The sequence below is a fragment of the Salvelinus namaycush genome, chromosome 5 (assembly GCF_016432855.1).
Source record: "Salvelinus namaycush isolate Seneca chromosome 5, SaNama_1.0, whole genome shotgun sequence".
Taxonomy (NCBI): domain Eukaryota; kingdom Metazoa; phylum Chordata; class Actinopteri; order Salmoniformes; family Salmonidae; genus Salvelinus; species Salvelinus namaycush.
In genome coordinates this window covers 28,630,998-28,643,681 of record NC_052311.1, presented here as the reverse complement: position 1 = coordinate 28,643,681, position 12,684 = coordinate 28,630,998, and the positions used below count along the sequence as shown (strand labels likewise).

The 12,684-nt window shown below is 39.1% G+C and overlaps 1 protein-coding gene across 1 annotated transcript; it reads left to right on the top strand.

Annotated features, from left to right (window-relative positions):
- Nucleotides 1-241: 241 nt before the first annotated feature.
- Nucleotides 242-10,765, top strand: LOC120047477 (tetraspanin-7-like). The gene is made up of 8 exons (XM_038993009.1): nucleotides 242-431; nucleotides 5,556-5,744; nucleotides 5,858-5,932; nucleotides 6,231-6,326; nucleotides 6,709-6,864; nucleotides 7,076-7,159; nucleotides 7,350-7,434; nucleotides 10,010-10,765. The coding sequence occupies exons 1-7, from the start codon at nucleotides 345-347 to the stop codon at nucleotides 7,416-7,418; spliced, it is 756 nt and encodes a 251-aa protein (XP_038848937.1). The 5' UTR covers nucleotides 242-344; the 3' UTR covers nucleotides 7,419-7,434; nucleotides 10,010-10,765.
- The last annotated feature ends 1,919 nt before the right edge of the window (nucleotides 10,766-12,684 follow it).

The window sequence follows — 12,684 nt, the reverse complement described above, 5'->3', positions numbered from 1 at the left end:
CCAGTAGGGATTGTTGATGAAAATTACATTTTTGGGACTAATAATATCTTGTATAGTATAGCATTTGTATCAGTCATGTGTTAGGCCTAGTGTCATACGTCGTATCCGTATTAACTGAAGTTGCCCTTGGGAATAATAAAGTTATTATATTATATTGTCGAACACCATAAATTTAAAAAACAACTAGGAAATGTACTTTATTCTCACGGAGTGTGAATCTGGATCAATGACGTCACTTCACTTCTCCTTGGATTCTGTTTAGTCGAGAAAAGTTTTCCAGCACGGCGCCTTAGACATTTTTTTTCTTCCCCTTTTTGACTGACCATTTCTGCGGAATAGCCATCATGTCTCCCCCATCAAGAAGGCTTCAAACGAAGCCTGTGATTACATGTCTGAAGACCTTTCTTATTTCTTACAGTCTTATATTTTGGGTGAGTATTTACATGTAAATAACTGATGCAAGCAAGCTACCGTAACAATGGGCTAAGTTAGCGGCGATGCCAACAAGCAACCTTTCCAACCATTTGGCATTTACAAAGGAATAACGTTAGGCTACGGCTGACGCGAAAGGACTCGAATTATTGAAAATAAAACACTTCATCAAAAAATATTTCCCCGTGATATAGCGCGACAACACTGGTATAAAATAGTCACTTTTTTGGATATTTAGCGACGCCTCGAGCTAATTTACATAATTAATGTGCAAACTTTATCATTCAAAGTTGGGCCCCTATCACAGTTCGTTATGTTGTAATAAACTTTACTCCAGGAGCGACAAACAACGCTACCGTTTTCTTTTGAGTGTTGCAGTCCGCGAGCAGAGGCTACATTTCGATTGTTCACGTTGATTGCGGGGCTCATTGTAGTCGATAATTTCTACCCAGCTAAGGCTCGTATAGCCCTTGATCATGGCTCCCAGTTCTATTACATTACACACACATTGGAGAAATGAGTCTTCTGTACGGTGGAGTTTTGTTAAGAGCCCAGACGCTCGGTCTGAACATTAACATGTGTCGCTTGCGGTACGGTTTTGGAAGCATATATAACTTATCTTTCATATCTGCGAGAAACAAAACGTTAAATTGACACACACATTTATAGGGTAAGGGTTAGGTTTTCTACATGGCCATATCTCCATGTTACAGCTCCTATTTACGGAAGACAGTGACCACCTGTGCTAGTTGGGAACTGTATCTAGCATGAGCCGAACATCTGTGTGTAATGGAAGAAGGCCGCCAGAAACGTGTCATCACTGAAAAAATACTATCAGCAGCAACTGTGATGAAGCCGGTTAAAATGGTTTACGTTTTGCTTTTGTGAAATTATTTCGAGGTGATATGAAAGTGAAGGGCTATGTTTCTAGAACCCTGTCGCAATTGAGAATCGATTCAAGTTTGGATGGAATATTTGGCTGTTTTGGCTGCTAGAGCCAGTCTACCTCTGAAAATAACATATAAGAACCTTTTGCATTTTGCGCTAGGGCTTGAGCTGACATTATTAGGCAAATTGGCAGATGTTGTAAACAGCTTTTCTAAATGGTAGTTGATTGAGAAACAACCTCCTCAGACGGCTGGCATTCTACCTAAATAATTATGAGCATAAACATATATTTAGTTGTAGTTTTAGGTGAAGATATTTTTTTAGCCAAATTGACATTAAAGACAGACAGCTTTCATTTTTCTAACAGCTTTCTTGATAACTCTTGTGAAAATTTGATTTCTCAGTGCTGTTTATTCAATTTCCATTTTTCTGTCTAAGTCATTAATTGAATGTGGCTTTTTTCTGGGTTCAAAGTTCATGATAACATATTTATCTCAGCCGTTTATTGATATATATAGAGGGTGATGTGTATCATTCATGGCCCGGTGAACTAATGACAGCACTCTGACGAATGACTCTTGTAGAAGGAAGGGCAATACATTTTTCTAGGGAAGATGCTGAGCTCACTGATGTGAGACCTTGGGCTATTGGTTGTGGGGGAGATGTTTAAATTCCATGTTGACTTTGCCTTCCATGTGAGAAAAATCTGTTGTAGGCCACTTATACCAACCTCAAAGCTTTTTCAGCTTTGTAAAGACCCCCAACAACAGTCACACTGAGTTGAATAAAATTGTTAGGTGCTCAAGGTGTATAATTAGGATGGTTGTTTTTGAGCCTTAAATCTTGAGTTTGTGTCAAAGAACTAGGCCAAACTTGTTAAAAATCCCCTTATGGACCTGAGAGTGCAGCAATATACAGTGTATTCAGACCCCTTTCCTTTTCCCACATTTTATTACGTTACAGCCTTAATCTAAAATTGTTTAAATAATTTTCCCCCTCATCAATCTACACACAATACCCCATAATGACAAAGCAAAAACAGGTTCTTAGAAATGATTGCAAATGTATTAAAAATAAAAAACAGATACCTTATTTACATAAGTATTCAGACCCTTTGCTATGAGACTGGAAATTGATCTCCGGTGCATCCTGTTTCCATTTATCATCATTGAGTTGTTTATAGAACTTGATTGGAGTCCACCTGTGGTAAGTTCAATTGATTGGACATGATTTGGAAAGGCACACACTGGCCAAACTGAGCAATCGGGGGAGAAGGGCCTTGGGCAGGGAGGTGACCAAGAACCTGGTGGTCACTCTGATAGAGCTCCAGAATTTCTTTGTGGAGATGTGGAACCTTACAGAAGGATAACCATCTTTGCAGCACTCCACCAATCAGGCCTTTATGGTAGAGTGGCCAGATGAAAGCCCACTTGGAGTTTGCCAAAAGGCACCTAAAGTACTCTGATCATGAGGAAAAAAATTCTGTGGTCTGGTGAAACCAAGATTGAGCTCTTTGGCCTGAATGCCAAGTGTCACGTCTGGAAGAAACCTGGCACCATCCCTATGGTGAAGCATGGTGGTGGAAGCATCATGGTGGTGGAAGCATCATGCTGTGGGGATGATTTTCTGCGGAAGGGACTGGGAGACGAGCAGGATCAAGGGAAAGATGAACGGAGCAAAGTACAGAGAGATCCTTGATGAAAACCTACTCCCGAGCGCTCAGGACCTCAGACTGGGGCTAAGGTTCACCTTCCAACATGACAACAACACTAAGCACACAGCCAAGACAATGCAGGAGTGGCTTTGGGACAAGTCTCTGAATGTCCTTAAGTGGCCCAGATCTAACATTTCTGGAGAGACCTGAAAATTGCTGTGCAGTGATGTTCCCCATCCAACCTGACAGAGCTTGAGAGGATCTGCAAAGAACACTGGGAAAAACTCCTCAAATGCAGGTGTGCCAAGCTTGTAGCGTCATACTCAAGGCTGTAATTGCTGCCAAAGGTGCCTTAAACCTCTTGACACTAGGGGGGCGCCATTTTGACTTTGTAAAAATTCGTTCCCAAATTAAACTGCCTCGTACTCAATTCTTGCTCGTACAATATGCATATTATTATTACTATTGGATAGAAAACACTCTCTAGTTTCTAAAACCGTTTGAATTATTTCTCTGAGTGAAAGAGAACTCATTCTGCAGCACATTTCCTGTCAGGGAGTGAGATTTCAGAAATCGAGGTCCCTGTTCTGAGGTCAGTTTATAAGTCCCCATGTAAGCCATCGGGCTACATGCACTGCATACGCCTTCCTCTAGATGTCAGTAAGCGGGGAGAATTTGAATGGAGTGGATTGCGCAATCTGGGGCCCTATATAAGACCGTGGAACGGAAGTACCGTTCTTTTCAACGGGGCGCCTGGCGCATCAGGGACATCACAATGGCCTCCTGCAAAGCTTTCGTTTTAGCAGTTCTGTATCTCCGGTCATGTTTTTATTCGTTATAGTTGTTAAAGACATCATAAGGTAGTTAATTTAAACCGACTTATAGCAGTTTATATCAGTTTATTGCGATTTTCCTGGATTTCTTTGTGATGCGCTTTCACGAGTTGGACACCTCTCCAGTGGGTGGCTATCGTTAGCTGCTATTTCCACATGAGAAGAGGACATCTTTCAACCAAAAGACGATTGTTCTGGAGAAAGGACACCTTGCCCAAGATTCTGATGGAAACTCGGCAAATAGTAAGCAATCTTTATGTTGTTAATTCGTATTTATGTTGACAAATGTCAAATAATAATTCCGCCATGAATTTCGGTGCGGTCTCGCTTTAGCGCACGCTGTATGCTTGAAGTAACGTTAATTTAAAAAATGTAACACAGCGATTGCATTGAACTAATTTGTCTTTCATTTGCTGTCCAACTTGTATTTTTTAGTCAAGTTTATGAATAGTTTTCGATTAGAATAGGTGCCTCTCCAAGATGGCGCCGGACAGATTGCTTGAAGTTTTGGCCACTAATCACATTGTATAACCACGATTTGTGCCGCTAAATATGCACATTTTCGAACAAACTCTATATGCATTGTGTAATATGATGTTATAGGACTGTCATCTGAAGAATTCTGAGAAGGTTAGTGAAAAAATTAATATATTTTGGTGGTTTATACGTTATCGCTATTTTTGGCTTGAATCAATGCTGTTGTGATGTTTGCTATTGTGGTAAGCTAATATAACGCTATATTGTGTTTTCGCTGTAAAACACTTAGAAAATCTGAAATATTGGCTGGATTCACAAGATCTGTGTCTTTCATTTGCTGTACGCTGTGTATTTTTAAGAAATGTTTTATGATGAGTAATTAGGTAATACACGATGGTCTCTGTAGTTATTCTAGTCGCTTTGGTGAGAGTTGTGATGGTGGCTGCAATGGTAAACTATGATTTATACCTGAAATATGCAAATTTTTCTAACAAAACATATGCTATACAATACATCTGTTATAAGACTGTCATCTGATGAAGTTGTTTCTTGGTTAGTGGCTATTTATATCTTTATTTGGTCGAATTTGTGATAGCTACTGATGCAGTAAAAAAATGGTGGAGTAAGAAAAGTGGTGTCTTTTGCTAACGTGGTTAGCTAATAGATTTACATATTGTGTCTTCCCTGTAAAACATTTTAAAAATCAGAAATGATGGCTGGATTCACAAGATGTGTATCTTTCATCTGGTGTCTTGGACTTGTGATTTAATGATATTTAGATGCTAGTATTTACTTGTAACGCTATGCTAGGCTATGCTAGTCAGCTTTTTTACTGATGGGGGTGCTCCCGGATCCGGGTTTGGGAGGAATTAGAGGTTAACAGAGTACTGAGTAAAGGGTCTGAATACTTATGTTAATGTAATATTTCAGTCTATTTTTATACGTTTGGAAAAATGTAAAACCTTTTTTTGCTTTGTCATTATGGGGTGTTGTGTGTAGATTGAGGGAAAAAATAATTAAATACATTTTAGAATGAGGCTGTAACGTAACAAAATGTGGAAAAAGTCAACGGGTCTGAATACTTTCCGAATGCACTCTATATCATATATGCCATTTAGCAGATACTTTTATCCAAAGCCACTTAGTCATGTGTGCATACATTTTACATATGGGTGGTCCCAGGAATCGAACCCACTACCCTTTCGTTATAAATGCCGTGCTCTTCCAACTGAGCTACAAAGGACCAGCTGACTGTCTGTGCTTTCTCCCAGTTTACAGGGGTTATCCTTCTGGCTGTTGGAGTATGGGGGAAGGTGAGCCTGGAAGCTTATTTCCAGCTGGCCTCTGAAAAGAGCACCAACGCACCATATGTCCTCATCGGAACTGGAGCCATCGTCGTCATTTTTGGCCTGTTTGGTTGCTTCGCTACATGCCGCGGTAGTCCATGGATGCTAAAACTGGTCAGTTTTGCTGTGAAGTACCTCAGTGCACGGGTATTGTACATTCTCCTCAAATGTTTCTAGTCTTTGTATGTAAATTGATGAGTTTTTATTTGTTTTTGTTCCCCTCTCAGTATGCTATGTTCCTGATTCTGGTGTTCTTAGCGGAGTTTGTGGCTGGCATCTCTGGCTTCTTATTCAGACATGAGGTGAGATATTTTTCAAAAGTAGTGTTTCCACATCCAACAATTTACCAGGTGCGGGGTTACAAAAATGTTCATATATAAGAAATGGTATTACCCGTGCACTGAGGTATACTCCCATATAGATTATTCCAACGTTTCCGACTAGGACTACGAAGACCTTCTGGTCGAAATGTTGCAGTAAACTATAGGGTAGTATAGAACAACGTGTGGGTACTTCTATGAGGTGACTTAAACTACACTTGCCATTACTATAGGATTCAGTTGGCCACAAATCAAACACAATTCCCTTTGTTTATTGCAGATAAAGGCTGTATTAGGTGATGCCTATAAAGATGCTGTGACGAACTACAATACCACTGACCCCAAAAGCTCTGCAGTTGACACCATCCAGAGGACTGTAAGTGATATTTTTGTCATTCATTGCGTAGCCTAATTCTATCTGGTTCCTTTGCAAAGACCACAAAACATTCTGTTAAGAGACGTGGCTTATAACAACATTTTATCAGAGACCCTGCAGAAGTGTTTCTATAATCAACTTTTACAGTACAGATGGTCACGACCCGCCATCTTTTTTTCAGTTGCATAGATCTTGTTGGTATACGATTGTATTAGGTTATGGTCTGTCTTTTACATTATTAAATAACTTATTGACGTACAATAGAACCACCTTTAAAACATGATTTGATTTGCCCACTTGGCTAAGTCATCCATAGAATTGGGAATTAGAAGTCACCGTTGTTATTTCCTCTTGATAATTAGTAAATGTGTGTTTTGTACAGTTGTATTGCTGTGGAGTGAGTAGTTACAAGGACTGGAACACAACAAAGTACTTCAAAGACAATGGCGTCCCTGTCAGCTGTTGCAAAGCGAACGTGGTCTGCTCTGTCGAGAACCTCAAGGACCTTGACAAGGCTCGTGATGTGGTGTATGACACGGTGAGAGCACTGCCGCATATCATTATCAATCATATCACACAGAATTGTCAGAGCTTTGTTTCTCTGGTTAGCTAAGTTCAGACCCTGCTTTGATTCATAGTTTGTCAGTATTTTAGATCAAGTGTTTGCCAATCAGTAGGTGTAATGAACAGCTATAACCTAAAGGAACCATAGTAAAATGTTTGTTTTCCTTCTGCATAACATGTTTTAGGGCTGCTTCTCACTGGTGACCACTTTGATGGAGTCTAACCTGGGAATCATTGCAGGGATATCTTTTGGAATTGCGTTCTTCCAGGTACATGAATTGACAGGCTGCATGAATTGACAGTAGGCATAATAATCTCTATGGGGAAAAAGATACAATTATGTTATTACCTGTAACATGGATCTTGAAATGTTGTGAGATCATCAAGAAAATGCTAGATTTAAACTTGTCATTTTTTTTGGTTCACATCCTAATTGAAACTCTTTAACTTTCTGCCTAGCTCATTGGGGTATTCTTGTCCTGCTGCTTGTCTCGATACATCACCAACAACCAGTATGAGATGGTCTAGCAGTGTCCTTCCACAGGTAGTACCCTACTAGTGGTGTGGGATCCCATCCCATGCCTCATTGTTTTCACATAGAAAGGAATGTCTTAGGAGTGCTCAAAATGTTGATTCCTGTGTATCCCAGTTCTTAGAGCGTCGCGCTTGCAGCGCCAGGGTTGTGGGTTCGATTCCCATGGGGGACCAGTACGAAAAAAGTATTAAAATGTATGCACTCACTACTGTAAGTTGCTCTGGATAAGAGTGTCTGCTAAATGATAAAATGTAAATTATTATATTGTCATACATGACATTAAACTGGAACCCCTGTACTTGGTTTGGTCACTTAAGTTTCTGTGTATCAACTTCTTGATTCCGCCACTACTGAAGAGAGCATTTTCATGAAAGGAAATGCCCACTTCCGGACATCAGATATGGTATTCATTACTTAGGAAGGCGATCGTGTACAATACCAGTCAAAAATGTGGATACATCCACTCATTCAAGGGTTTTTCTTATTTGTTTTACTATTTTCTACATTGTATAATAGTAGTGAAGATGTCAAAACTATGAAATAACACATATGGAATCATGTAGTAACCAAAAAAGTGTTGAACAAATCAAAATAGATTTTAGATTCTTCAAAGTAGCCACCCTTTGCCTTGATGACAGCTTTGCACACTCTTGTCATTCTCTCAACCAGCTTCACCTGGAATGCTTTTCCAACAGTCTTAAAGGAGTTCCCACATATGCTGAACTTGTTGGCTGATCTCTATTGGGTTAAGGTCAGGTGATTGTGGAGGCCAGGTCATCTGATGCAGCACTCAATTACTCTCCTTCTTGGTCAAATAGCCCTTACTCATCCTGGAGGTGTGTTGGGTCTTGTCCTGTTGAAAAACAAATGATAGTCCCACTAAGCGCAGAAAGCTGTGGTAGCTACGCTGGTTAAGTGTGCCTTGATTTCTAAATAAATCACTGACCGTGTCACCAGCAAAGCACCATCAAACCCCCTCCATGTTTCACGGTGGGAACCACACATGCAGAGATGATCCGTTCACTTACTATGCGTAGGCAAAAACACTGGTATACAGTGATTTATAAGGCCATATTGGGTAAAATGCCATTTTATCTCTGTTCTTTTTTCGTCAGGTCGGTAAATAAATATCAATTACCCTCCCATTCTCATTTGCTTCTAACAGTACCAAAAATTAGAACAGGTCATGGTGGAAATAGTTTGTTACTTAGCTCCGTGGTCCTGGAATTCTCTCCTGAACATTTTAAAATTTGATGATCTAGTTTCGTTGGTGGAGTTTAAACAATTGATCGATGTATATATCATAGAAGAGTGTAAATGTCTGTAGGACAGCTGTTTTTAGTCAAGACTTTCGTGTTTTTAACATATTATGTAATTGTTGTACTGTATGTGTTTATAGTTTTGTTTAATGTTGTGTTAGTGTATGTAAGTTGTTTTGTCTGAAACGTTGTTCCCCCTGCTGCTACTGGACCAGGTCTCTCTTGGAAAAGAGATGTTATCTCAATGAGAAAAACTTGTATAAATAAAGGTAAAATAAAAATAATATGCATCTCACAAAGACACGGCGGTTGGAACCAAAAATCTAAAATTTGGACTCATCAGCCCAAAGGACAGATTTACACTGATCTAATGTCCATTGCTTGTGTTTGTTGGCCCAAGCAGGTCTCTTCCTCTTATTGGTGTCCTTTAGTAGTGGTTTCTTTGCAGCAATTCGACCATGAAGGCCTGATTCACGCAGTCTCCTCTGAACAGTTGATGTTGAGATGTGTCTGTTACTTGAACTCTGAAGCATTTATTTGGACTGCAATCTGAGGTGCAGTTAACTTGAATGAATTTATCCTCTGCGGCAGAGGTAACTCTGGGTCTTCCTTTCCTGTGGCGGTCCTCATGAGAGCCAGTTTCATCATCGCGCTTGATGCTTTTTATGACTGCACTTTAAGAAACTAAAAGTTATTGAAATGTTCCGCATTGTCTGATCTTCATGTCTTAAAGTAATGATGGACTGTCATTTCTCTTTGCATATTTGGTCTATTACCATATAGGGCTATCTTCTGTATACCACCCCTACCTTGTCACAACACAACTGGTTGGTTCAAACGCATTCAGAAGGAAAGAAATTCCACAAATTAACTTTTAACAAGGCACACCTACCTGTTCATTGAAATGCATTTGAGGTGACTACCTCATGAAGCTGGTTGAGAGAATGCCAAGATTGTGCAAAGCTGTCATCAAGGGTGGCTACTTTGAAGAATCTCAAATACTTTTTTGGTTACTACATGATTCCATATGTGTTAATTCATAGTTTTGATGTCTTCACTATTTATTCTACAATGTAGAAAATTGTAAAAATAGAGAGAAACCCAGGAATGAGTAGATTTGTCAAATGTTTACTGGTACTGTAAATTCAAACCATCATGTGGAAATCTAGTACAGTGTATCAATATTGTGCTCAACAGTTGAGTAAGACCAGTGGCTGAAGTCCCCAACCTGACGTAACATTGATTATTGATGCACCAATAAAAGTAATGGAAAATGTTAATGACTACAACCCATCTAACATGTCATTTGTCTTTTTTCTTTGCAGGTCACTGACAGGCTGCTCATGATGCAAAGGGAACTTGCATATTTTTAATCCTTCGTATACGTGTAATGGTTATCTATGACACTTTAGAGTACACTTGCAGATTAAAAAAAACAAAACATTTTTGGACTTCACTTTTCAATGGCAGCCAGACTGAAGGAAATAAAGTTATTGGACATCATAAGGGATTTATTTCTCCCATTCTGTCATCAATGGGATAAAGCTTTGCCTTGCTAAGACTAGTGGAATACAGTTTATTGTGCTTAAATGTTCATTTGGGATTCACTGACTTTGTTTGATGCTATTATATATGACATATTGCAATTGATTTGGTGAGCTTAGACCAAATATTAATGTATACGTTAAACGTTCTCATGCATGTATTTTTTTTATAGTAAAGGCTGCCCTCATATTGTTGTTTTATGGCATCTTGTGTTAAAATGGTCTTACTGTAGCTTATGTTATTTTCATGATCGGCATTACAATATTATAAGCTGGTGACTAAATAGACCATCTGGAACACCACAGTAATTTACACTGTGGAAAACTTCCAGCAATCCAGCCATCTCTTCTGTGGAGACTGGGAGAAAAGTATTCGAAGTAGCCTTTGTGCTGTTGACAAGTAGTTAATAGAGAATAGAAAATTATACACCATGATTTTGTGTGAACGTGAAGGCATTTTATGTGATTTACTGTGTTTAAGTTTGATATGTTCAGGTTTTGTGTTCACAAAAAAAAAAAATATATATATCCTCAATTGAAAATAATTGTCAGTGTTAATTGTTCATTTTGTGTAAAAAGCATGTAAAATACTTGAAGTTAGGCGTCTATTTTTTTCCATCTTTAAAACAACTGGGTCGCACTCAAATGAGTGTTTTATAGACCTGCCTTGTTTTTTTTATTGACTGAAATAGTGTGAAAATTGCATGCACCTGGGGTGTATTCATTATGGAAACCGTTTAAGAACCAAACCGAGCAACACGAGTTTCTATTGGACAAATTCAGGTAGGTCCCTCCCGGTTTTGTTTGCAACATAGTCTGTGGAATGAATACTATTCACTAGGTAACAACACGAAGTAAACCGACTGTCCAATAGACAATATTTGCGTTGCTAAAAGTTTTCCGGTGTGGTGTGCAGCAGCTGGCGAGTTTATTTGGCCACGAGGGACGCGATTCTCACCCAGAAATCACATCAATGAAAACTTAACAGGTCAATTCCACCACTATAACCTGATTTTTCATTATCTCTAGCACAATACCAGTGTTAACATAGTGAAAACGGCGCATTTATACGTTTTCTAGCCTCCCTCTGGCTAGAAACTTTTTGCAGATTTTGAAAACTTTCTATTCACCCTGTGATGTCAGAGAGAATCATTTTTTAGAACATTAGCGATCTTAAAAACACGCTGTTTTCACACATGTAGACACTGGTTTGGTCTTGGAGATAATGAATATGAGGTTGAAAATTGGCGGAATTACGCTTTAAGAACCGGCCTTCAGTCTGTGGCATGTGTGGTGGGAAAATGGCGGAGGCATTGGCAAGTATATCGGTGGTACAGGACCAGACCAGCTGTCCAATCTGAGGGATCTGGTAGCTCTCACAGTTACTGCATGAGCTATGTTACACACTGTTGGAATGTGAAATCAAAATGGTGTCTATGTAAGAAGTGTTGAATTTCATGTATATTTACATAAAATCTGAATAGTTCCCATGCCTGATATTACTGTACATTCCTTTTGTTGTATGTGCCCTTTTTAATGTCACACATTTCCTTCTCTTTCTGCATTCCTCCTAGGTAATTGAAAAATTGTCCCATGAAAATCATAATCTTGTATGTTAAAACAGAGTTTATATTGCTACTAACATTGTAATATTATGGTCTTCTACCAGTACATTGTGATATTTATGGATTTCATGCATTTATGAACTTTATCTGTTGATTTGTGAATGTTGTGCATGCTAGCTAGCTACTGTACATTCTACCTACATGTCGTCATTGGGCTAGCATGGCTATTCATGTCTCCGGTTGTTAATTTATACTTTACAGATGAGTTGGTGCATAAGGACAGCGCATTTAATTTATGTATGTTTATCCGGTATGTCATGTGTTTTTGTTTGTTATTTTGACGATGTTTGTTTGCAAGTGCACGTCAGGCACTAACTACGTAACGCTTGGCTGTCATTTATGAAAGTTGACTAGCCCAGTCCCATAGGCTATATTCTACATTGCATCATTATCAAACGAGACAAATGTTATTCTTATTTTCACACTGTCTATTGTATCCATGTGGAAGTGAGGAGTTGGTGCGTGAGGGCAACTCAACATTTAATTTATGAATGCTGTTGGTTTCTTTATCAGAATAAAACATCGACCTTGATCCTTTGGCCATATGTAAGCCGATCAAAATAATCTACACCAGTCTCATCTGCAGCTGCCCTCAGTGCAGAGACAAGGCCGGTGCTGAAGAAAATGTTTATGATGGTGAAGGTTATGGAGAAACTAATGACAGTCCAGGTCTCGACTTGAAGTCGACTGTTATGCTAGACCTGGCAACAAGGTGTATGATTTCTGCGTCAGTAAGAAACATAAAGCTGTCAAGTCCTGCCAAACTATTGTGACCTCGTTTTGTGAAACTTCACAAGCCTCACCATAAAGTTTCCACCTTGCTAAAGGATA